The sequence below is a fragment of the Channa argus genome, chromosome 1 (assembly GCF_033026475.1).
Source record: "Channa argus isolate prfri chromosome 1, Channa argus male v1.0, whole genome shotgun sequence".
Classification (NCBI taxonomy): Eukaryota; Metazoa; Chordata; class Actinopteri; order Anabantiformes; family Channidae; genus Channa; species Channa argus.
This window is the reverse complement of record NC_090197.1, coordinates 50,382,611-50,410,121: the sequence shown is the minus strand read 5'-3', so window position 1 is coordinate 50,410,121 and position 27,511 is coordinate 50,382,611. Positions and strand designations below refer to the sequence as shown.

Sequence of the window (27,511 nt, the reverse complement as noted above, 5' to 3'; positions counted from 1 at the left end):
CACATTGCCATTGATTTACTGGTTCGTTTTGGATGTGTGATAGACTTGGAAAACCCATTTCATCCTATGTACATACGGGCAAATTGTGTCAAAGCTGTTTGACCTTGTGGATTCAATATATAAGATTCACTGCTCTTGTCTAGGAGTTCGAGTCCCTTAACTGGGATTTAAGGGTCTCCAGGGCCCCTTTACAGAGCTCCAGTGCCCTCCAGAAATATTCTACCCATTAAAACCCCCTAGAAAAGCTCTGTGTACATGCTGCATACTGTATTAATGATAATCAACACAGTCCAGTTCTGACACATTTTGGTGCTGACAGGCATAAAACTGTTTTGTTTTGTTTTTTTAAAAAGCTACTTACAGGGAAACTGTTCTGATGGGTAAGAAACTGGATGGCAGGGTGTCCATCAAGTCCACATCATTGCACATAACTTTGACTCGGATGTGCTGCCTGCTCAGCTCCTTGGATCTCTCAGCGGAGCAGTGACAGCTGTCAACGATCAGGTCCGGACAGTCGCTCAGGCTCGAGACCCACAGCCCGACGAGGACGCACAGCGCCGTCAGCGCTCTCATTGTGCCGCGCTGAGCTTCTTTTGCAAACCCCACGCGTTCAAGTTATGTCCTCCCAGTTTCTGGGACCAGTCCGGAGCATTTCACATCGTCTTCCGTTACAGTAACGCCCGAGCTGCCGTGCTTGCCCACCTGCAGCCTCCGCGCGACTTGGAAACGTTCCACGCGACTTTGAGGATTAAAACCGGAAGTAAAGTTGGACATCAGCGGGCCGAAACAGCGACTCTTTCCCCCATTTTTCTGTTACCACAAGTTTTCCAGTTTGTCTTGGTCTCCTGTGCTGTGGCACGCGTAGACAGAAACTTCCAGAGACGCGCTCCCAAAGTCAGGGCAAACTTTACAGCGACGCATTCCTTCCTAGCAGGGACGTAAAGCAAGTGTTTGCGGCCGAGAATCCACTTTAGGATCTGCCTTCTGTCGGAACCACTGTTTGCCCGCTTGTCCTTAACTCTCACCGTCCAACCTTTGGAGCTGTTGCGCATGTAGTGTGTCCACAAAGTCCCCTCCCCGCCAAAGACCTGACGACGAGCACCGGCGCGGACTTGTCATCTATTCACATCCCAGACAGACAAACGAGGCCACAGACACAACGTTTTGACAACGTTTGAATGAAACACAAATGAGGGGGTCGTTTTATTTATTCCTTCCACAAACAAGAGTGGAAAAGTGTCGTTAGAGTGCACGTAGGCCTGGAAACAGTAATTCTGCCCTCTGTGTACGTTGATGACATCATCTGGAGGAGTTTTTTTTCCATCCTTGGCTTGGCTCATTTGGTTGCCGGTAAAGATGTTTCGATCGACCTGAAACTCCTTCGGATGACATCACCTGATCTGTAAAGCTCCTCCGGATGATGTCATTCAGACGAGTAGCAAGATATTTTAAAACCAAGGAAACATCTACTTCTTAAAGTAAAAGCAGAGGAAGCAAGTTATTATTACTGGATGAAATAATAGCAAAATTAAGCTGTTTATTTTTCGCCGTGCCACCTCGAGGCCCCTGATGATTCTGCAGCCATAACTTCCCAAACACAAACATTTACACGGCCTGACGAAAACTGTTGCTGTTTGTTTTATACTCTTCATTTACTTAGGAACAGCTGCGGAGGAACTGTTTGTATCCGTTTTCTGGGCTCTGTACACAAACTGAAAACGATCTAAATATTCAATCACTTCGGAATCACCGGAGGATCTTTTTATAGAAGTAAACCTAAAATAGTTTCACTCTATGAGGGTATATGTGGAATAAAGTGATCAATCATCAAATTGATGTGTAGGATTTTCTTGCTGGAAAAAAGAGCGCGTGTGTGTGTTTTATAGTACATTGTAGTGCCAAGTAGTGCAGTGAGTCAAGATCCATATTGCTCCGCTTTGATTAGCTGCAGCAATAAGAGGCTGCTGCAGGCACTGGGCACTTTACGAACAAAGGACACATTTGTTCACCTGACATTCGTTCAAATGATGGCAATAAATTTAAACGGAGTTGGAAAGTAAGCAGACTGACACTGCAACGCAATGCTGGAGTTGCAAAAGTGATTAACATCTTGCTGCTTCTACTTTGAAAGTTAAATAGAAACGCGTTTTGCGTGTCCTTCTGTTCGTGTAGTAGCTAAGAGTGTAAGTCTGACTTGTAAGTACAGCTCATGTTAGATGTGTTGGAGATAAAGTCAGAGAGGCCAGATTGAGGTGGTTTGGACATGTTCAGAGGCGAAACTGTGAATATATCGGTAGAAGGATGCTGAGGTTGGAGCTGCCAGCCACGAGGTCTAGAGGAAGAGCAAAGAGGAGATTTATGGATGTAGCGAGTGAGGACATGAAGTTAGTTGTGACCCCTGAAAGGGAACAGCCGAAAGGAAAAGAAGAAGAAAGACGAAGAGAGACTGGAGCTGAGACAGCTGGCTGGTTGGGCTCCCCAGGGCCGGGCTGAGGTGCTTCCTCTATCAGTGTTTGTGTGTGTGCACTGCACCCTGCATAAAATTCCTCCCTCATTATCCACATTGTGTCCGGCGCAGGCCTGAGAGCACAAAGGAGGATTTGATGCCGCATCCCTCTGACCCTGTAAGCAGGCCTTCTGTCTGACAGGCAAACATGGACTCACTTCTGCCTACAGGAGCAGGCTGCACAGGACGGGACACATCCGTCTGCTGTGCGGTTAACCACACACCGATGCCTTATTCCCCTGCATGTTGTGCACCCACGGTGCCCCTTCGGACTGTCACTCACGCTTGTTTACACAGATGGGCATCTACCCCCCCGTGCCCGTGACTGCATAGCAGATTCTTCACCCGATGGAGCTGACCTCATATTTGAAGGGATCCATCTTTAATGTGGCCTGCAGAAACATTTTGTTGGATGCGTGCCAGTGCTGTTCACCGAGCTACTTGTGCGCTCCTAATGGAAAACAGATCCATGCACATGAGCCTGTTCTAGAAAGCTTTTCTTTGTGGCAGGAGACATACACTCAGACCATCAAGCACTTTTGTAAGGTATCACTAACAAGTACAAATAACATTATTGGAGTTATAAAATAGATTGAAACGACTCCAGATTGCAGTGGTAATATCTCATAAGTTGCACAATGTATGGAATGAAGTCAGTTGCACTGAAGCAATGCGAGGTTTTTATTCTTTCTCTGCAGAGCATGTTCACGTTTCCTGCTCTCACAGTAGTGTTCACGGCTCACCATCACCGCTCGGCGACAGAGATGAATAGGCCATGGCTGGCAGCAATCACAGTCCACGCTAAATATTTACCTGCTCCACTTGAAGAGACCAGAGTACAGCAGGATGACAGACTCTCATTATTATCCCGTGACTTTTGGCATCAAGACGTTTTAACGTATTCTAGGTTTTATGGAGTTCCAACCTTGTTTGAGCGCTAAAGAAGGCGAGAGCTGCTGTTGTGGCCTCTAAGCGAGTCTCACAGGTGGGTTTTTAGTTTCGTGGTGAGATCATTAATAAAAGTGTTATGTGTAGGGTGTGAAGTGGTAAAATGATGCTCCCTCTGTGTTTCAGCCTGAAGAAAGTCAGCTGAGGAAGAAGCTACATGCTGATAGCTCTATGTGGAAATGTGTTCACGTCCATTCGTAAAACTGTTCGAATTTTGTTTTATTTAGACGCTGTTTAGCTCAATTTTGTTTTGAAACCGTCTCCACACTTTCAGGATATCATCTACTTTTTTGTCTAAAAGCTTTAATGTAAAGCTGCATTTATCAATATATATTTGCAATGGCTCGTACAATGGAGCCAGTTCCTCATCTCTACAAAGTATCTGTGTAGTATTGTGTTGTTTCAGTCTCACTGTTTTCACCTCCTTCACACATCAAGCTGTTATCTGTTCTTATCAGCTCATACACATGGCTTAGTAGGTTCTGACTCTACCTGCCAGTAGGCACAATGGATTCTTTTCATCCTATGCTTGAGTTTTATTGTCAAGGTTATAAAACAAAACTTAAGTTAACATTGTGTTACATTTAGACACAACAATTATTTCCTTAGGTTTAGGGAAAAGATTGTTGTTTGTATAAAAATGACGAAAAACACAACATTAAAACTGACTTTAACAGTATTTCCTGTTTTGATGTTTTGTTTTTTGTTTTGTTACTACTATTATTTTATGGTAATTACAGCGACTACATTTACAACACTTTAGAAATAAACATAATATAGAATGCAACGATTTGCAAATCCTCTGAAATTTGTTGGATATGTTGAAACAGAGAAGCGTGAAACGTGAATGTGTTTTGTGAAAAACACATAATGGTTTACAATTTGATGCCGGCAACAAAAGGCTACAAAACTTAACCCTAAAAATAACTCTGCCACAACTAATCAAGTTTATTGGCAACAGCTCCTTATCATTATTAGAAATAAAAGGAAAATCTCAGGGAGGCTGAGTGGGGTGAGATTCATCATTGTGAAAAAAAAAAAGGTGTGTTCGATGCCTCGAGAATAATGTTGTTAATGTAAAATTGCGATGAGTTTGGGAATTTCTACATCAATAGTTTATATTATCATTAAAACATTAAGAAATTCCAGAGAAGTCTCTGTTTGCAAGATGCAAGAATAAAAACACAAATAAACCAATTTTGATCACTGGGCCCTCGGGCAACACTGCAATAAAAACAGATTGGGGTTTTCTGTAGTGAAAATCACTGCATGGGCTCAGGAACATCTGAACTATTGTCAGTGTACATAGTTTGTTGGTGCATCCACAAGCTTGAGCTAAAACATATTGAGGTAATGTGGAAAACTGTCCAGTGGTCTTTTTGGAAATCATGGACATATTATATATACGATAAATACAGGTTGAGGAGCATGACTTGCTGCCATCCAGACATTGGCTTCTTTAGGGAAGACCTTGCTTACCACAGTCTGCTCGTATTACAAAAGCATGGAGTCCACATGCGAGAGTCCAGGTGCTAAAACGACCTGCCTAAAGTCCAGACCTGTTACCACTGAAGGCATTTGGCACAGTATGAAGCAGAAAATAGGACAAAGGAAGCCCTGAACTGTAAAGCAGTCGAAATCCTATATCAAGCAAAAACGGGAAAAAATGTTTGCTTTTAAAACTAACATATTTGGTTTCCTCCGTTCCCAGCGCTTACACATTGTTGATAGAAGAGGAGGCAATGCACTGCAGTGGTAAACAGGCTTCTTTCCCAACTGTTTGGAGATGGATTGCTGGCACCAAATGAAGCTTTCACTTTTCCTCGCTTGCAACATCTGCGGTTTAGTTGCAGCTGACTGTCCACTCTCAGCTATGCGTGTCGGGACAAGTGAGGCAGGTTCTTAAAAGGCCGTGACCCTGTTGATGTGAGCACATTTAATCAGCAAATACAGGCAAATCTTCCTTTCCACCATATTAACATGTGCTTGTGTAAGTTTGACGAAATGCGAGTGGGCACCGGGCACCTGTGACATGTATTGTTGTGACATTGTGAACATCAACACGAGCCCCGGGCGTTTAACCAGCTTAAAGCTCCCAGGGGATTTTGGTCAAGAGAAGTCAAGTCCCATCAAGTCATATTTATTTAGAGAGCACTTTATAAAACAGTCCTTCATCACTTTGTGTAGAGAACAAAGGAAACGTGTGTGTGACTTTGAGTTCGTGCTGCCACAGTCCCAAAAAAAAAAAAAAAAAAGAAAAGCGAATTCTAACCCGAGAGCAACAAGTAAAATACCCACGTAATATAAAATCTAATTACATGTTACAATCTGGGTTCCTTTCCTGTATCCCATGGTAAATTTACTGTCAATAAAGTAAGATTCACTATAATAAGGTGCCAAGAGGATTTTGGAAACCAGCGCTACTTTTAAACCTGAGAGTGGAGGACGGTGTGGTGTGAGCATGTAAGTGTTCCTGCAGCAGCAGCAGCAGGGTGGACCCGCTGACCATCAACCACCAGAGTGCTGCACAAGGACTTCAGTAAAGGTTTGGAGCAGGAATAATGATCTAAACAGAGACTAGTGGAATTAATCTTCGGAGGCCCCTTTATGAGTGTGTGGATTTGTTATTGCCTCTGCAGTCTTTCTTCACTTTCCTTCGCCTGAGAATATAAGCACTGCATCACAAACCAGATATCAACAACGAGTTTGAGCTGCAGTCGTCTTCGCGTCATTTACAAACGGGGCACATGACAGCTTTGTCAACTATATTGTTTTCAAGGGAGGCTGCAGACAGTAAGTCGAGCGTATTCATTTGTAATCACTGTTTCCCCTCAAGTCTCATAAACGTGCCGCACATAAACTCCCCTCTTGTTTTTCATATCTCAGTACGATCGTCGTGAAATTTCATCAGCTCACTCGTTTGTCATCATTAGCGTTGATGGAGATCACTCCGCTCCCTTCTGCTGGTCCTCAACAAGATTGACACAAACAAAAAGCCATTTGGGCTCAGAACATGGAAGCTGTTGGCTGTGGCTTTTATTTCGTTGCTCTGACATTACATTCATAGCCCAGCTCTGTCTGTGGTGCAGCACTGAACTCCTCCTTATAAGTATTCTGGTCTCCATCTGTAATCCGGTCTGCGTGAGTGGGGACCCAATGAGGAGATAAGTACCATGAGAAGTAGAAGGGGAAAGGCGCCACAGAAAGCAAAAAAAGAAAGAAAAGAAAAGAAAAGAAAAGTTTCAACAAATCATTTTATCATGTTTCTAGTCTCAAAATAAAATATTTTAGAAAACAAAACATTGAAAGCAATCTGCCAGCAGGGTGCATGAAATGCAGTTGGACCTTTGAGCTCATGGTGGTTCTCTCTTAGAACAAGGAACAATATTTCTAAACATATCATGCTGATCCTTAGGTGTAAAGATACGTCTTCCTGTGGCTTTTTCTCTCTCTCTTTTTTAAAGATTTCAAAATAACGGATTTTCTTACTGACATTTTTTATTTTTTTTATTTTTGTAGCCGTATAAGAAAAAACATTTCCCTGCTGCCCTTTACTTGAGTTATTCTTGGGTTGTGTGTAATTCTGTCTATTTCACAGTGCTGGGAAAGGGCAAGATACATACATGAGAGAGAGAGAGAGAGAGAGAGAGAGAGAGAGAGAGACAAATATGTAGCAGTGTGATCCAATCATGGTTATGGTAATTAAGTGACAATAGTGGGCTACGGGGGAGAAAGTGGGAAACTGTACAGTATAATGCACAGTTCTTTAGATGATGCATTATTAAAACCAATGGAGTTTCATACTCACTGCACGGAAATGAAGAGGAAACCGAGAAAGCAGACTGAGCATACAGTGTATTATGAGAATCTATTTGGGACGTCTTTCAGACAATGTTGGGCTGTGTGAAAGGATGCATCTAAAAACGGCCCTGAGGGGGAGGCTTGCGTGCGATCTCTGACCTTTTGGGCTGTAAACTTAGAGTAGTATAGGGGTGACGGACAGGGCTCTCATGGCCTGTTGGATCATGCCCGTTCCTGTGGCATAATTGCCACTTGTTCGCCGTGGTGAGATAGGTCACCGCGGAGTCCGAGCTGAAGCTCTCCCACGGCAGACGTTTCTCGCCTGTCGGTGGATCTCTCTTCCTCTCTCCGCCTATTAAAAGGACATGCTTCAGCTCATTCGGGACACATCTACTTCATGCTATAGTTGCAGCATGTGTGTCAAGGCCTGAGTCACACCCCTTACAGACCCCTCCCTCAGTTTTGCATCCAGTAAGTGTTTCTTTTTTTAACCTGCCTTCGCTCATTGCAAATCCACTCATCCTTGACATGGGCTTCGCACAGAAACATTTCTTTCCGTTTCCTGCCCGCATCAAAGAGGACGGATGGGGGTGGGGGGGTGGGGGAAATCAAAAACGCATATGCCACAAACCACGGGAACCTCCAGCTAAGCCTCGCCTCACCGAGAGACTGGTCGCCGAGAGAGTGGAGTAAAACCCTCATTCTCATGGACATTTCATGGTCAGGATGTACTGGTGGCCTGAGCCCGGCTGCTCCAGTGCTTTCACACTTCACCCCTTAGCGCCCCATCCAAACCAAACCCGGAGCTCAAAAGCTCCCTAATGGTTCAGAACCGCTTATTTGGCTCTTGCGGCTTGGCCTTTCCACACAGTGCTCCACAGCCGCTCCGCCGCAGCAAAGGCTGAGAGGATGCAGTGGACTGTGGCATAAGGAGGGATGTGGCTGGCATCATTCAAAGAGAAAAACCACCGGCCTCGTAAACCAGAGGGTGATACACGAAACATTCCCAGATGCGCTAAAACAGCAGACAGCCTTGAAGAACTGAGGTACAAGCGAGTAAACTGGCAAAACCGAATAAACCCGCTTCCAGAATAGAAACTGTTTATCAGCTACGGGACTTATTATTTACTGAATGTGTGACACAACAAGTTCTGTTTTGTTCAAATTTTATGTCAATTAATTCTCTTCAGTTTGCAAACGATGAACAGACAGGGTTAAATATCTCAAACCGTTCTGACTCTGTTTTGGTTTACTCTTAAAATACACGCACACACACATGAATAAGATTACCGTTTATTACACAACAGTGATGAGGCAATAAAGATGTCAGGACCCAAGTTTTTTTAAAAAAATTTTATTGGATAACAGAGGGCCTCCAAGCCACTGCAGGATTTTTATGACTGGTTTTTGAGGAAATATTGAGCGGAGCAGATCTTTCTCTCCCCTCACAGAAACTGAAATGCTAATGGCAGAGGTTTAAAATTAAACATATTTCACATGGACAAGCTCCTCTGACTCTTTTCCCCCTCTCCATGCAGGAAAATGAGTACTTAGCAGTTCAGTCCTGTCCTCGGCAAGCACAGCAACATTTGGCATTAATGAAGGAGGGTGTGCAAAAAGCCACTTCAACAGATGGGCACTGAGGTCTCTGGAAAAACAGAGGGAGCGGCCATGCACCTGATGGTGTCCTGTTATACTGGCACACAGAGGCCAGTGAGCGGTAAAGAAATATTAAAGGTTTAATGATAATAATACATATTAAATGAAAAAAAATTGCTCTTTGGTTCAGAATAATCTTTACAAAAGAAAGGTGTCAAAAAGCCAAAGTAAAAATGTGCTATTTTACTACTGTAGTTAATATCAGTCTGTTTAGGTCAGTTTTGCAACAATTATTGTCTGTTGCCATTTACTGTTAATATTATAAAGATGATATATTCATTGAAAAAGAACTGTACCACATTTTGACATCAATCTACTGACACCAAAAGTTGATATGGTGGTTAGTGTTACTCCGCCAAAATAGGATTTAATAGGAGTTGAGCTTTGTCCCAGAGTCATAACTGAAATAGATAAAGCATCAAGAATAAACTGAAGCACCACAACGTCAGTTTATTAAAATGAATTTTTTTTTAGCTACATTTAACAGTTACAGTAGAAGGAAGTAAAACTGTCAACGTAAATGTAGTTTTAGCGAACACTAGTCGTGCTTATGTCCTGGCTTGTCTTCATTCAGTTGTCTGTCTCTGCGCCACACTAGGTGAAAAGGTCAAATCACGTATCAATTTGTAAGTGTCCTTAGTGTCCATAAGAAACAGACGTTGCTGTCGTACTTAGTGTCTCAAACATGTTTCTACATATTGATGTTCTGTTCCTTCAAACACGGCATTGTTCGTCTTATCTCAACCGAAAATTAAAAGCAATCCGTGACTTCATCATCACGCAGGCAGGACGATGCTTGTAGAGCGGCTACTTATTTCCCCAGGCACCTAGAGAGCAACCACTAGCCTACATGTACTCTACTGAATCATTAACTGCTCATTTGATTAGTTGGCTGACAGAAAATCAATAAATAATCATCTATATGTTGGTTATGGCTCTCCATTGATGGAACAACAGCTCCCTGCCTGGGGATTTCTGTGTGTTAATTACTTGATATACAGAGAAATGTGCCGTTTAACAAAACACAACGTCATAGGCGAGCTCTGAACAGGGTCTCTCTTAAAGACCAAATCCACAAGGTGGTCTCAAGATTCTGTACACAGATATAAACGATTTTAGATAACTTCTGGGTCCTCTGGAGATCCTCCTGGGCCTGTAGGGCACTGTTTGTCCAGCTGCTAATCCAGAATTGTTATTACAGTCTGGGCAGCAATATGTACCCACCTAGAGAACAATAACGTGCATCTGGTTTTGATTTCTCGCTCGGTTTACAGCATATTTCAATTCAAGGTACTGTTTTGGTGGATCACATTTTGAATCATCAACCAGATGACAAAAACATAGAATCCAGGCTTGATTTGACCAAATATCTGCATGTTGACTTGAGTGGCAGTACACTAACCCTGGTTGAAGTCGAATTTCCCCCCCCCCCCAAAAAAAGGGTTTCTCATGTTCACACATACTGTACTCTCCTGGCAGGTCTTGGAGCAAGATGGAGGTAATATGAAGCTCAGTGCTGGAGTCCTCGAAGCCCCGAGGCCGGCTAACCTTTGCTCCACTGCTCTTCACTCTGCTTGGCCCTGATGTGTGTTTTTTTCTCTCTCTCTCTCTCGCTCTCTCTCTCCCATGATTTCCTGGGCTTATTGAGTCATGATTGCACACCGGGCCCAGTGACAGAGGATGTCAGTCGGCTGTCAGGCTTTTAGGAGGCTCCAGCTGAATCAACAGTCTCAGGACAAAGAACAGCTCATTCAAACACACGCTTGCTTAGCATCTAAGTATCTCTTGTATATACTGTGTAAACAAAAGAGAAAAGCTATAAAAATATAAGTTCACGAAAATACACAAGGATATGTTTACTATTTCTCAGGGCCATCATGGAAACTTAGCCGTGTGCTGGGACTGACGCTAGCAGCTAATGAAATGTTTTGGATGGGATCCTCTCTGGCTGCCTCCGTCTTCAGGAGACTGACCCATACATCTCTGTGACGCACTGCAGGAGTTAAAGATGTGAGCTCTTTTTCCCCGTTCCCTTTTTTTTCCCCTCCTCGTTCCATTCCCTTCCCTTTCACCCTCTCCAGTTCATGACACTGGAAGTATGCCAAGAAAAATGTTTACGCTGATTCCCTGGCGTCGCTCCTGCTCTCAGTTTGAGTGCCACTGAGCTCTGATTGGCTGTCAAGAACCAACAGGTTATAACACACCTTAGGGGCATTTTAAATAAAAATGGTCCGAAGTTTGTTTCAGGCTTTAGTCAGATTTTACTTATTGAAATAACTTCCACACTGAGTGTCTCCAAGTCTCCAAGGAGACAGTCTGGCAAGATTTATCTTCAAAGAGGCCTGAGATGTCTAATGCTGGTCAGTCTCTATAGGGTCAAGTTATTCTCAGAACCCCCGGTGGAAATTTTAGGAATGAACAGACTCAATCTCCTTTCAATATTTCACAAGACGTTCAACAAATGAAGAGGCAATTTTTACAGCCAAGCAGTTCAAAATGAGACTAACCTTTAGCCCAGACTGCCTAGAGCCTGGAGACTGGCGCTGTGACATCACATCCCGTCATTGTGTTGAGAACGCACGATTGAGTGGGCCAGTCACATCCCAATTAAGCCTGAGGCTGCCTTCAGTTCACCAAGAAAAACAAAAGCTACAATTAGAGGAAAACTATAGGAAGAACAAACTTCAGTGCAGATGTGTGAGTCATAATGAACAGAAGCTGAAAAGTGTGGATTAGTAAGTACTGAAAAGAATCCATCGCATCTGTTGAATGTCATTTCCAAACCAAACCAAGACTTTTGATGCCAGCTTCAACAATGTTTTGAAATGTGGTAAAGTTTTGCCATTAGTGATGTTTAATGCATTGTCAAATTGTTCTTTATCTTTGTGATGTTTGTTTGCAGGGAAACTTTGGTAAATGGCCGCTTATACAGCGTGTTCACCCAAAGTGCTTTGCAACGTTGCTTCTCATTCAACAATTCATACACACACACTCGCACACCGATGGCGGTGGCTGTGTCTTGCCCAAGGCCAGGAATTGAACCGCTGACCCTGTGGTCTGTGGACAACTGCCTTGCCGACAGAGCTACAGCGGGGTACAGTTGTGCAAAATGCCACTTCACAAGAGCTACGTCACGTCCAAGGTGACTGAGCCAATCACAGGAAAGAGGTCTAAGTACAAGAGATGCGTCAATTCATTTCCAGATAATAGTATAATAGAACATATGGCACTTTTATGGTAAATTTTACTCTTTAACTAAATTAAAAAAAACAACAAACAGAGAAAGCCTCAAATGAGTGAACTGAACTTTGCTCTTTAGCATGTTTATGCACAACAATATTCTCCATTAGATCTGTCAGACTTAATGCACAAAGCGAGAAGCACTGTTTCAAATTTTCACTTTCACAAACAGTTCACTTTTATGAAAGTATAACTTTATACTTTCATAACTTTCATTATTTCCTAAATTACATATTTTATTTCCTACAATCACCACACAGATGCTAAATTTAACACTGAAGCTTCTCTACTCATGTTTGGTCACTCGACCATCTGCATCCTGTGTAAGCTTGTTTCTCTGTGACACAGGTTGTCATATTTCATCATTCCAAGACATGGGATCGACATTAATATTGTCCAAACTGACATAACTCGCCATATTATATCTCATTCATGCGCATTGACCAGCTACGTTATAATGACCTGCTAATTTAGAGCATGTCGGACAATGATTGTTTAAAGATAATAATAAAGATTAAAAAATGTTGGCCACACCGAGGATTTAATTAAGTAAATAAATAGCAGTCGAGCAGCAGGGCGAACATGGATCAGTTATTTGTCTCTGTCAGATTTAACTTTATAACAATGCCTGAGATCCATTTAGATTCACAATATAACACAAATCATGAAAATTGAAAGGCGCTTGGAAATAAAAAAATTAAATATTTTTAACATCATGTATGTTGTTAATCATTTTCCTATCTGAAATACTGTAGTGTAAATTCCTACCATCTCTAAAAACTGTTCCGATGAAAGAGTCTGACTTTCGGACTGGATGAGGCTTCGTGAAAACATCTCTTTTTAGGGCTTCAACACTACAGCTCGTTTTCATTCTGACTCCTTATTCTGACTCTGAGGTTTGGTCTTCAGAAAAGTTGCTGATGCAAATTAGTTAAAACACAAAAAAAACTGCTGCACATCTGAAGCATCACGGATCCTAAATAAACAAATTACATTTACAGTAGACTGACTTATAATCTGTCTTGATACTGTTTTTGTCTGACCTCTGTCTCTCCCCCCCTCATGATTATATGATCCACTATCCCTCCTTAAAAGTATATCAGTGTTCTTCTGATGAACACTGATTAACATAAATGAACTCTTGTAATACTTATGGGCTCCAGCCCAGGGAAGGTAGAAGCTGTCTAAAATACTACAGGTACCTGTAGTCTCTTGTACGAGCCAAAGACGGTGTTACGTTGACCCTCTTAGCTGAAAGTGGGCCACAATCTCAGGTGTTATTTCATTTATTCATTGCTCACCTGTAATGCGGCTCCTCTACGGCCTATGGGATAAATTCAGCTTGACTTTTTCTCGGCCTGCACATCTTTGGTTGAAATGTTATTACTATGCCCCAGTCATGTGTGTGCTGTTAGATACCCGTCCGTTTCAAGCAAGGTTGCAGTTGACACTTTTCCAGCTCAGTGGTCATTGGTGTATTTTATCACCCATCAGGTTTTCTTCTCTCTTACGACTCGGAGGAGATAACACTTACTTCTGACTGTGTCTCTACATGGTGCCCAGGCAGGGATTCCTGATCATGGTGTACCCCAGGGGATAGCCTCATTCTGCAGCTGACTGGGGGGGGGGGGGCACAAGTCATTTTCAAAAACACAAATTTATTAAGATTTATTACACTCGGCCTGAGAAGCTGAAAAAGCATATAAATGATGATGAAACGTTATCTTAAAGTTAGCAGGTTAAATTGCTTAATTTAATAAATTCTAAACCGATGAAATAACTACAAAACTAAACAGCTTGAAGCATTTGCAAAAATCATCATAAATGGTTTTAGTTAAAAGTAATAGTCACAAATTGCTACTAAATGGTTTAGTTGGAATTATTTATTTGTAAAGGATACATTACTGTAGATAGATAAAAAGACAACTGCTAAATGGTTGGAATAGCTCAAAGTAATGACTAAAAGATGTCCAATTTGCTGAAATGTCTAACTCGGAATTAGTACTAAAGCAAACCTGACTCAGCCAACTTTAACATCAATCCATTCATTATCTGTGATCACTTGTCCTGTTCAGGGTCACGGGGGGCGTTCACACCTCCGGGCAATTTAGAGTCACCAAAGAACCTAACACGCCGGTCTTTGGACTGTGGGAGGAAGGTGGAGTACAACGAAGGAACATGCAAACTCCACACAGAAAGGGCGAAGTCGGCTGAGGAATCGAACCAGGCGAATTCTCCACCGCCGCGCTGCTCCCGACTTAAAACATTTACGGTTTCCATTTTGGGAAATTTATAGTCACTACACAAATAAAATGAAAACTCTTGGTATCCGAGAGCAGTCGGTGCACTACAAAAATATTTTACATGCTCATCAAATTAAATTCTCAATTTCATTTATTCTGTTTTCTCTCAATGAAAACATCTCTGTTGTTTACCATACGAAATATAAACCTGATTTCTGAAAAGCTTTAAGATGCTTCTCAAACGCCATTTTCTAGTTCAGGCTTTGAGATTGAATGCTGCCGTTTTTTTTCTTTTTTTTTTGGTAAAGTGTTGGAGATAGCATGTGTTCCCATCCCCATTTGACTTGCCTGAGCCCAGAGTCGCAGATAAGAGCTCACTAAATAACAAGGAGCAGCTAGTGGGCCAATCTGCCAAGGGATAAGACAACCCCTGAGGACTGTGGCCTTCAACATCAGTGACAAGTTAATCCAGAGTGGGCTGCGCTTCAACTGGATTTATTCATTTCACTGTGCATGTGGGCGTGAAGATGTCGGCACCAGGTGTTTGTACAACAGGCACATTTGACTGCAAGCCTTGACAATAAAATCACAGCTCTCTCACCATGTTCCCATCACCACTTACAAATCTTACACTGACCCTGCTTTTACTGTGCCCAGATGCCTCCATTCCTAATAATTTGAAGAGACACACAGGTAGTATTTCCTGAGTGGGAATACTAAAGCATTTATATCCATCAATAACGTCATATTTTGTGTTTGAGTGTAACGAGCACCAGGGGAGGAATCTGTGTCATCTGAATATGTTCCTCTTGATGTTTATGGACCAATAGTCTGATGTCTACCTTTTACTTTGCCCACAGCAAAATGAAAGCTATAAGTGTGTGTGTGTTTGCGTATTCTCTCTAACTTTGCATGACGCACAACTTCTCCTCCAGTGGGTCTATCTGAGTGTTAAGCCATGCAAATATAATTGTGTATCTGCCAGCCTGTGTGCGAGGTTGTGTCTTATTTATTTCTACTTGCTCTTAATTAGGGGAAGCAGGGAGCATTGCAGTTCTGGGGGGAATTTTATCACTATGTAAACATCATACATCATGATTCAGCGAGGTGAGGGGAGCGGGACCCAGCGGCTGCCAAATCTCACTAGATCGCTGTCTGGCAAATAGTTGACGGTGACACAGGTGGCATGGAGGCGGTGACTGATTTGCTTCCTGGGTCAGAACACATGATGGGGGAATGACATTTAAATGTACACGTGGAACTTAAAGCTGCGTATTTCACTTAAAGTGCTTTAAATTAAAAGCGGCTAAATGAGTCACGGTCTCAGTCTCGAACGTCTGCTGTAAATGGTCTGCACTTAACGCTGTGATGAAATCGCTGACCCCGGGATTTATCGGACAATCTCTCCACCTCCTCAGCCACCGCCACCGCACTATATCAGCAACAACATACTAATAGGGACGGCTATTGCAAAATCACATCTGAAATGATTGTTTCCCCCAAGTATGAAGGAAATGACGGAAACTCCTGTCAATATGAGCAATAATTACACATTGGTTACTGCGTGCAAACCAATAAAGACCAATACATGAACGGCAGTGATTTGTGTAATCAGTGTTTCAGTTGTTTCACTATTAACCAATGCTGTATATAATAAATATAATAATAATAATAATTATTGTTATTATTATTCCATAAATGCTGCTTTCCTTATAGCATGCAGCATTACCTTTTCAGCTGCCAAGTCACCACTGGTGGATACTCAAAAGGGTTCTTGAGTAAAAGTACAAATACGCAAACAAAAATGTAGCAATGGCAAAAGCAAATGATTGAAATAAGTAAATTATGCCTATTGTATCTAAAGTATCAAAAATAAAAATACTTTTCTGTGGACCGTTGCTTTATGTTTGGGGGGACATTAACTAACTAATGCAAATAGACATTATTTTAGCTCTATGATGTGATTTCCAAGCTACTGATGCTGCAAACATGACATAGTGACAATAACCATCAGTATTGTATTTTCAAGAATAAAACACTGATACGACCACTGATGTCAAATCAGGTAGTGAGGCTGGTCGCACAGAATTAAAGAGCCACAGAAGAAGGAGAAAGTTGCCCCCCCCCCCACCCCCCCTTACACCCCCCCACCCCCACCCCCCTCCTCCCTTTCTGCAGGCATTTCCACCACTGCAAGTCACTCCAGATGTATTTTTCTGGAAGCTTTCATTCTCACTTAGAAATGATTGACTGAAATCATGTTCGTTCTGAGCACTCCAGTTTTTTTTTAACCTGATTTCTTGTTTATCCAAATCTCTACGAAAGAGGACATGAGGCAAGTGACTTGTAAAGTGGTCATTTGTGACTCCTATACAGTTCAAAAAGCTCCACATCGGTCCAGCAAACCTAGCACACAAAAGCTACATTTTTCTGTGCCTTTGTTGTGGATGGTGTAACAAGCTTTAACGTTACCTCTATTTATTGATGAAAAAAAAAATCAATTCAGTTCACATTGTACAGTGAATCTCCCATTTGTTTCGAGCAAACCCACAATATCCAGTATTCTGTTCATTTCACTGCAAGCACGGAGTTATTTCACCTGCTGCCTGTTGTAGCACTGCTGCATCTCATGATGGATGTGCTGTGCATTATCAGGGGGAGTAGTGGATTTGTTATGGTCTGTATCTGAAGTTTTAAATGCTCTTTTTCACTTTCCTGAGTAACGATGATGGGTTTACAGTCTTACAGGAAAGGTAAAGATCCTTTAGTCATTTTACAACCCCAATTCACAAAAGGCTGGGAAGATGAGTAAAACCTAAATAAAATCAGAATGCAATGATTTGCAAATCTCCTTAAACCGTATTTTATTCCCAATAGAATATTAACAACATATCGGATGTTGAAATTAAGACATTTTAACATTTCATGGAAAATATTTGATGGCATCAACACATCTCAAAAAGGCTGGAACAGGGGGATGTTTACCATTGTGTAGCATCCCCCTCTTCTTTTAACAACTGTTGCTGGAGTTTTAGGAGAGGAATGTTGTCCCGTTCTTCTCTGATGCAGGATTCTAGCGGCTCAACAGTCCTGGGCCTTTGTTGCTGGATTTTCTTTTTTGATGCACAAAATCTTTTCTGTTGGTGAAAGGTCTGAAGTGCAGGTAGGACAGTTCAGCACCCGGACTCTTCTCCTGCAAAGGAGATTTTTTTCCTCATCAAAGATGGTGGCATTTTTGTATCGTGTTCACATGTGGCTTCCTGTTTGCATGATACAGCTTTAACTTACATTTGTGGATTGAACAATGAACTGTGTTCACAGACGGTGATTTCTGGAAGGGTTCCTGAGCCCATGTAGTGATGTCCAGTAGAGAATCATGCCTGTTTTTAATGCAGTGCTGCCTGAGGGCCCAAAGATCACACGCGTCCAGTTTTGACCTTCGGCCTTGTCCCTTGCTCACAGAGATTCCTCCTGATTCTTTTGATGAAATTATATACTGTAGATGGTGGGATCATCAAAGTCTTTACAATTTTATGATGAGGAACACTTTTCTAAAACTGTTTTGTTATTTTTTAGACACAGTTTGTCACAGAATGGTGAACCTCTGCCGAAAGCTCAGGCAAAGACAGGATTTCTGCTGGTGAAGTGCTTGCGATAAATAACCAATATTATTCGAATCATGTAAGAAAAAGCATGCAGCTGCCACAGAGGACTAATCACACTTTTTTCTCCACAGCCCAAGTTGCCCTTAGGCATCATTAAATCCTTGTGTTGTAGCTCCAGTGGGACCCTTCATGTGAATCTCTGACATTCATGTGATCCTACACTGCTCTGATCAGTGTGATCTGAGAGAAAGCTGTGACACGTCTCACACTAGTTTTCTAAAGGAGAATCGCAATTCTTCACAGATGATTAAAAATGTACCTCAAATTAGAAGAAAGTACAGGTTGATAAATAAAATAAACCAAATATAATAAAAAAAAAATGTAAAGAAAAAGAAGTGAAACAATTGATTATTGCTTTTTTAAGCACGTGCACCTTGCATAGAGCAGGTGTCCACCACAACCACAATGGGGATCAACAAAAGTATGACAGTATATTCTAACAAAACAAATAAAATATGTTTCTAATGTATTTAGAAGGAGGTTTAACCCATAATCTGCATCCGTTGACATCCAGTTGCTAAGCTCAGTGTTCACTGTTTAAAAATGTTGTCAAAGCAGTGGAACATTTAAGCAGAGAATCAGAACCTCAAACGAGACACACACATTGTGAATCCGCTCTTTATGCAGTTTGAATTTGTGAAACTTCGCATAGAAATATGTCATTTACAACTCTGAGTAGCAAACATTTGCAGTGGGCAGGATCCTCAAGTCAAACATGTCATAATCTTACTGAAAATGTTGTAACATAGTTTTTTTTTTTTTTTGTGGTAAAGTTAAGGTTAAACTATTGAGTCATGATAAGGACGAATTTGATCTTTTTCTCACTAGACATCTGTTTGGTAAAACGCCATCCACACAGGAGCAGGAGCAGTCTGTGAGCTGTGCTCCGAACAAAGACATATGTAGCTAGTAAAAGCATTTCCCAAAAGAAAATCAAAGCTGAACTGTTTTTCGCTGAAGTAGCTAAATGTTTTGCTTTTGCTGAAATAGCTGAAACAAGTAATCGTTCCTTATATTCTGGCTGGGCAAACTTTAAAGCCTTAAAAAGCCTTAAAAACCTCCATGGCAAAAACTTCAGAGTGATACTTTTTGAATGTTTTCATGTATAAAAATTTTAAAAAGTAAAAAAGTTATTTAAAAAGCCATGTTAAAGCATGTCCTGAACAAATCCTGGTCTCACATCAGTGACCGGTATTTGCGTGGGGCTATGTTTAGGCAACGAAAGCTTTTTTATATAGTGCCTACCCAGAGGAAAGACAATTTTTAGATGCAGTTGATCTTCTCTAAATTGTTGTTTCGAAGCCTTTCTAAGAATTTGATCGGTTGCTTATATTTCTGAAAAGCAAAAAAACCAAAAACAAGCTACAAAGTAAACTAAATTGAGAAAGGCCGGTTCAGACTGGAAGTTTAATTCCCAGTTCTTATCCCAACTAGACCTCCATCCTAATTAACTTCAGATGTAAAATGTTGTGTTGGTCAAATAAATCTCAGTTTTGAATGGTCATTAAAGAAAAACCTTAACGATATGCAAAACTGCCTAATTTCTCCAGTTTCAGGGTTATTTTAATTTAGAATTGAACTGCAGCTTCTCCTGAGATGGAGTTTAAAAGAAAAAGCTCCGGCTTCACTTAAAATAAAATCTGCCTTGATTCTCAGAGAAAGAAAAGACAGTAATGAGCAGCACAGTCTGGGTGACTGGTAGCTGTAACTAGTAGCTGCATTTCCTGCCTGACTTACCTACTTTTCTCCAGTTGGCCATGTTGAAAAAGGTCAGCGAACATTGTTCAGTTGTTTGAGGAATTCGAACACATAGGGCACACTTGTCTAGTATTTAAATTCCAGGACACGAATCTGCATCTGCAGGGACAGATGTGGAAATGGCCTCTGTCTTCAGGAAATCCAACCCATCGCACAACAAGTATGTGCACCTTTCTTCTTGTCCCTGCAGCTGCTCACCGCACTGAAGTCTCTGAAGAATGTTGGTGTCATCCAAACTATCATTACGCCCTAAAATATCATGTCGGTGAACCAGAAACACCAACACTTCAGTTAAACCCATTGAAGCTGCTGAGTGGTGTCATTATGCAACCTGTTAGATATTGGTGGGATTAGTGTTCTACCATCAGGTGTTTCTGCTATGATGTTATTCAGTGTTCACTTATACATTATCATTATCCAGCCCATAGTTACGGCTCAGGTAACACTCACGAGAAACCCGGATGTTTGCTACCATGGGGCAATTTGGCGACATCTAATGGTTGTGACAGGACTGGTAGTGAATGACACCCTAAACTTGGTTTCCTTCTCCACACTGCAGGGAAAAGGGAACAAATGATTGGATTTCGGTGGAATGATGACAGAAAAAACACATGACTTTGACCCAAGAGACACCAGTTTGTTTCCTGTTTCAAACCAGTGGGCAATGTTGGAACTTTTGTTGCGTTTGTTTTTGTCTGGTGACTTTATTTTCACACAAAACACAACTCTTCCTATAATTCTAACTAAATCAGTTTAATGGGAAAATATAAAACAGTTGGAGTCCTGCGGTTTAGTATTGTAACCATGACAACACTTTATTTCCCATGAGTATGATACCAACTTATTGTACCTGCTGGCAGGCAGAGCAGGGACCTACTAATCCATATGTATGGGTGTAAAAAACTGATAACGTTGATAACATTCAAAACAGGTGTATCTTTCTCATTTCACATCTGCCGTAGTCCAACTAAACTTGAAACGGAGACATTCTAATCATAAAGACTTGTTTTGCTCTGTCAGATCTCTTGATGTCGTTGTGGGCCTTGCCCATCTCAGCAGCAGTGTGTTCCCTCAGAGGTGACTATATCACCTGGTCTATCATCTAACATCACTGGATTTTATTCTGCACGTACATGTTGAAACCTAAACGGAAACTTCTTTTTGGATGTCATGTAATGGTATATACATGTACTCTCTCTAGAGATATATATAAGGTATGTGGAGACTCTGGGTCAGCCAGAGGATAAGCCCCTAAATGATCCCATTAACACCCCGGGAATCCACAAAGCCAGCATGGAGGTACAGTAGCCCTCTGGGGCACCACATAAGGCAGAGAACAGCTTTTCTTCTTGATTAGATGGAAACTAGTTTAAAATAAAGGAAATGACAGATTCTGTTATCTTAGACTGCTGAAGGGAACAAAGCTGCGACTGGCTTCCGGCCTTAAATTTAACACTGAAGTACCTCGATGTTGACACTGTACTGACTTTGTACTGGCAGGAATGAACTTGGTAGACATTTTACAAGGCACATGGAATTCATTCATCCAGCATCCAGACAGAGGGTCTCAGCTACAAATATGATGGATCCTCCATCATATCTTGCCACTGAATCAAACAAAGAAGCAGGTGCTGGTTGCTCAAGTATTAAAAACACCAACATGCTTGAATAAGATGTTGTATAAGATGATGCAGCTGTTTCAGCTACTGTACCAACTGCATCTTCAGCTGAAGAAGTCACAACTGGCTTGAACGACACTGTATCAGATGGTTTTGGGAAGCCTCCAGAGAGCACTGCTGGGTTCACTGTTGGCACTGCGTCTGCAGCTGTAGCTGGCAGAGAAGATCCAAATGACGCTGCCACCGGTTCAACTGGCAATGACGAAGCTGTGGTTGCTCATGACTTTACAGAAGCTTCACCCACACTTGTTACGAACGGCCCGTACAAAGCTGCTTCAGCTGAAGACACTGACTCCAGAACAACTCGGATCAGAAGATTCCTCAGCGAGATGTGCTCTGCTGTTTCTCTGTAGATGTTGATGATGATCAAAAAACCTGTTTTATTCTTCGTTCATTGTGTCATTTAAATTTGAATAAAAAATGTCAACTGAATCATATTTGTGAGCTGTGAATCAGAAGCTGTGGCTTTTTGTTTCAGTCTATTATTCTATCAGCTAAAGCTCAAATAACGTCTAACACTAAAACTGAGCAGAAAAACAAACATACTGCAATTTCACACAAGAGCAACAGTTAATCAGTAAATAACAGTCACTGGTTCCACCCTGTTTCTCATGACTGACAAAAAAAAAAAAAAAAGGCAATATGATATAAATCTGTTATTTGGATAAACAATATTTCACATATGTTTGAATGAAAGGGGAATTAGTTTAGTTCTGTGTAAAGACTCTGGTGAATAGTTTTAATCCAGGCTAAATTATGCAACACCTCAGATGAAAAAAACGTATTTTCTATTTTTTTAAACTTCTTACTACAACATATATATATATATATATTTACTCTATACATAAAGTAATTGACTTTCTCTGTGATTCTCTGTGTCCAATACGTTTAAATACCCTCTCATCCTTATGCGAGGACCCTCTGCCTGTCACCTTTTAAGACAAATTTCTAGATAAATGATGGATGTTTAATGTTTAGTTTGTTAGTTAGTCAGGCTGAGGACAGTCGGTGGTTTTTCTCGCAAGTGGATATGTTTCCGAATTGTGTCGGGTTTTTTAAAAAAGCCTCACTTTTTGAACTTCTATAATTTGTCTGATCGGGCCTAAGAGGACTAACTCCCAAAAAACTTTGACAACTTCCAAGTAAACCATCTTCTTCAGCACTGACTGATCTTTGTCCACAGCCAGCAGCCAGTCAATCAGAGTGGGTTACTCATAGTCATTAACACCATCTGGTGGATTTAATACGAAAAACATGTTTTTTTAGTAAAAATCTGATTATTTTTTAAACTACTGTATGTTCTCCCATAATTACCACAATCAGTATTGTTTAAAGTATATAGCATTATTTTCTTAGTGGACTACTTTTACTTTTGTACTTCTGCTTAGTGCTTTTATTAAAGTAAAAGATTTGCTTATTTGTAGTAGAGAATATTAATAATCAGGAATATTAAGATACCACAGAAGCTGCTGGCTCAGTGGTAGATCATTGGGTTGGGATGCAAAAGGCCGTGGGCTTGAATCCCACCCCACCAGGTGTGTCCTGTCCCAGCCACCAAGGGCAGTCCAGACAAAAATGGGAGGGTTGCTGCAGGAAAGGGCATCCGGCGTAAAAACTAAAAAACTAAATCAACGTGCGGAACATGTTCTGCCGTGGCGACCGCTGCAGGGACGAGCCGAAAGCTGACGATTTGACAGGAGCTGCCTTAAAAGGGGACAAAAGATTAGTCAGTGTCTCTGTTCACCTTCGTGCCAAGATCAGAAGTCCAAGTCAGAAAACCAGAGGTCCTTCATGCTGACAGTCTGCTGCTCAGTCACTCAGGACACAGCTCCACAGGTTTACATTATAATGTGGTGGGATTACTACCACAGCTACTGGGCTGGAACATTCACTTCAGCCTTTGCCCAAAACTAGAATCAGCATGAAGGCAGCAGCACCTTGGCAAAGACTGTGACCCTGCACACAGGGAAGACACAGGAGAGTTCAAATGAGATCAACATTTGCATGAAGTTACATTTCCCACAGAACGAGAATATGGCAGAAAGAGCCATCAACAGGTTCTCATTAAATAATCTCAAGAATGGGGGCAACACCCAGACCCACGGAGACACCTGTGATCAATCCGCCCACTGCAATTATAGTTATATCCCTCCACTGATACGGCATCTTTAACCAAAGCTTTAAAAGCAAGTTCTCTTAGGTTCTGAACATTGTGTTTTATGTGATGATTGGAGGATATCATCAGTTTACGGCTCTAATCAGAGCCGTAAACTGAATCCCAACCATATCTCTGATGTCTTAATGATGATTTCCTGATGCTAACAAATGCACCCATCACACTTTTAAATTGCTCAGACTAAGCGGGTGACAGCTGGTATTTCACAGTGAGGTCTGTCTCCTTTGACTCCCCTCAGTGAGTTTAAAGTGCTGGGGTTACATAAGGTGGAGACAGTAGGAGAGAGAGTAAAGACTTTCTCATTAGACTGACTCTTTGGAGGCATTTTCAGTTGCTCCTGTGTGTATAATATACTTCTCTTTCTTGGTCTCCCTCATTTTGTCCTATCTTGTCTATTACACTGTATGAAGAGGGGTTATTCTTCTTCTTTAGGAACTCACTGTGCTCACAGTGGGACTAACCCAATTTAATAATAAAAAAAAGAATTCCAAAAATGAAGACTAATGGGTATTAGGAGGTAAGTAGAGTGGAAGCATCAAACAGCAGCCATGTACCAAACCGCTGCTGTTTCAAACCACAGAGAGGTCCACTCTCTTTCATTTGTGTAACCTCCTGCCTTCTGCGTACCAAAATAGACCGATTGCTACAGGATTTGGAGCCATCACGAGTGTCACTGCATGCGAAATATTAGCATTTATGGCCGCGTTGCGTGAGAGCCCTGATTATGGGCGGCACATTATCCCAAACCTCGGGGGAGCGTTAACATTTGATTGCAGCACCCCCTTAATGATCACAAGGTCACAAAGTGAAATACAGTCCACTTGTAGTGTTCACGTTATTAAAAGTCCTCTGACACCTGCTAATTACGCCGGTTCTGCACCTACACCACCTTCCTGTGTGGAAGAGCGGGTGGTTAATCATCTGTAGCTGCAGATGTGTTGTTTCTGCTAAGTATAGGAGTGAAAGTTTGTGACTTTAACCGAGGCCTCCAGGCCATCGCTGCACCAGCTGGACCCTGCTCACTGGCACACACACACCCTCTCCACCCTCCCGTTTCTTTCTCTGCCTCTCAACACCGAGCTGTGTGCAGGCTACTGACCCTAATCCCAAACCGCTGCTGTCACTTCTGCTTAGCCACTGCTTTTGATTACTCCACAGGGGTTTGCCATAAAAACTCCCTTTCGCTATTTTCTCCAGCTCAACACGTGGAGCAGACTGCCGATGAAATGTGATATGAGAGGATTCGAGAGCACACTCCAACCCCCCCCACCCCCCCGCGTATGAATTCCACAGGTGTGGAATTTCCTTTTTTAACAATCCACACTTCTCTGTGTCTCACACGCCCCCCTGAAAGGTTTGCTCGACCTCAGTATCATTAAGAACTTAAAATTCCGTTCATCTTTTACCTTGATCTCATTTTTATTTCATAACTAAGACAGTTTGCATTTCTGCAGAAAACCTTCTGTCAAATGAAATAAAAGCAGGAGAAATGCTGTTTTTTCACAATGCCACAAATTTCCCTGGCGTATTGAGGAAATAACACAGCAAAGTGATCAAACCTAACAGACTGTGAGGAGCGTCGTTTGAGCTGCGTGTCTTCCTTCCTGCAAGTCTTAAATAGGTCTTCTTGGTTAGACGTAATCAAACTATAAGAATTGGAAGATGCTGGGTGAGGATCTCTACGGTAAACACTGCAGAAGAAGAAACCACAGAGCTCCTCGGAGAAGCTGGTCGACCGGGCTGTTTTTCTCCCTCAGCTTTGCCTCCTGTGATTCATGGGAAACACTACTTAGAGGCAAAAAATAGAAACCAGTGCTTTATGGGAAGTACAGGTCCATGTGTGTTTTGTGGGAATGTGTGTTTACCCTCAAAAATAGCCATTTGCACAGGCACTTAAATTCAGTAATCTTCATAAAGTGAACATAATGGAGAAAAATATACAAATACCCTTTCATTCACCCGACCCTAATGTCACTATTTATTGTATGAGTGATGGCAGGACCTTCCTACAGTACCAGGAAGAACCACTTTTCCATTTTAATGAGCCAAAGAGCTGGTTTGGCATGTGATTCGGTTGTCTCCTGAACAGCTTAGTCTGATTATTACGGGCATGTCCCACTGTCGGGAGACCCAGGGGTGCAACCATAACATGCTGGCATATGACTTCAGAATATCCACAGATTTCCCCGGAGGAGCTGAAAGGATGTTGCTCTGGAATAAGATGCTTAGCCTGTTGGCGCCAAGACCCTTATAAGGGCAGAAGCTGGGTGAAGAGGAATTAACATGTTTTTGTCCAAACCTTCAGTTTGTATTATGAGCAATCGCAAGCACACAAAAATATGCTTCACAATATTTTTACTTTAAATTATAGATTATAGAAATGGTGTTTTTTTTTTTTGTTTTTTTTTTTATTCAGATTTCTCAGCATACAGTAGATAGGCTTCTTTAACTCAGTATAGACACAGATCAAATCTACATTAGTCAGCACAATATTTAGAAAAAAAAAAAAAAACGCTTACAGCACACACCACTCCTGTTTTGTGGTTGTGTGCAGATGGACAGATGTGACATGGACACAGCACCAGAATGCCAATGTTTGGAGGAAAGTGCTTGTTTGTGAGTTCTTCTAGTTACCAAGTTGGAAATTTGGCCTGGAAAATGACTTGCTCATTTATAACAGCAGGGTTTTAAGCAGCTGAGTCAACTGTATGAGGTTTTCCTCCTCAGTCCTGCTCTTTTGTAACTTCTCTCTTTAAAACTAACTGGATGTATCTTAACCCTTGTGACATTCAGAGATGAACCGTAAAAGGCTTCTTCAAAGTCTTTGGAATCCTTCAGGTTACAGCCAAGATTTAAAATAACACTATGCATTTAAATGTTGACTCCGCTGATATTTAACTTGCATCCTAAGATTTTAGAAGTGTAGGGATTTCATGTATAGGAATGGTATTAAATTTCCTTCTGCCTTACTTGTATTAAAATCTCTGCTTCTCCTCCAGATTATCTCTTCTGGATAGAATATTTAGATAGTATACGAGATACTATAATACACAGAGGGTTTTGTGTGAAATTTAATACCTTTCACATGCATTCAGTCCCCAAGGGATGAACTTGAGGATCTGATCAGCAAGACTCCACACTAACATGATTATGACATATATAACTTATAAAAATATTAGAAAATCTTGCAAAGGTAGCTTTAAAGTAGCGAACCTTAAAACAGCTTTAGCAGTTAAATGGAATAAACACTTTAATGCTTTAGTGATAATACATACAATTGCATAATACAGACTAGGACAAGTTATAATTATTGCAGTATGACTGTAGACATAATGTAGAAGACTGTAGAAAAATTCCAGACTTTCACTTTAGATTCTGAATTAATTGAAGCATGAAATAACTACTTAAAGCCACACTATGGCACTTTTGGGAGCATGAGATTGATAACACTGTTTAAAGTTCTGTGGCTTCTCATAGACACACAAAAGGTACCTTTCATGTCAGTATGTGACATAAAGCATTTGGCCTTTCCTGTACAATCCTTATATTATAGCTTCTGGTTGATTGAATACAGCTGATCCAGGTCACCAGTTATGGGTAATGCAAGGAATCAAGCAGGGATGCAGCTATCGAAGCCTGGAGTTTGCCAGCCCCTGACCAGAACAGTGAGTCTCACTCCGAAACCTTTAGAGGGATATTTTTGCACAGTGCTGTTCTGTGGGTCTGTTTCACGGGAGTCACTGACAGCACATCTCCACAGTACAACAGTAAGTCATTGATTCAAATTATTTTTATATTACAGTGTATATATATATATCTGTATATGTGCATTCTAC

General features: G+C 41.4%; 1 protein-coding gene and 1 long non-coding RNA gene across 3 annotated transcripts in view; one reads left to right on the top strand and one right to left on the bottom strand.

Annotated features, from left to right (window-relative positions):
• LOC137098180 (adhesion G protein-coupled receptor A3) overlaps positions 1 to 1,017 on the bottom strand; it is a 151,181-nt gene extending 150,164 nt beyond the window's left edge. Inside the window, exon 1 of one of the 2 annotated variants that reach the window (XM_067474150.1) lies at positions 362 to 1,017. In XM_067474150.1, the coding sequence (XP_067330251.1) occupies positions 362 to 573 (212 nt within the window). In that variant the 5' untranslated portion in view covers positions 574 to 1,017. The remainder of the gene's footprint in view (positions 1 to 361) is intronic. The other variant, XM_067474141.1, reaches the window with a different exon arrangement.
• Positions 1,018 to 1,026: 9 nt separating this feature from the next.
• Positions 1,027 to 4,305, top strand: LOC137098189 (uncharacterized). Its single transcript, XR_010910579.1, has 3 exons — positions 1,027 to 3,052; positions 3,205 to 3,491; positions 3,581 to 4,305. It is a non-coding gene; the product is annotated as an uncharacterized lncRNA (long non-coding RNA).
• Positions 4,306 to 27,511: the final 23,206 nt, after the last annotated feature.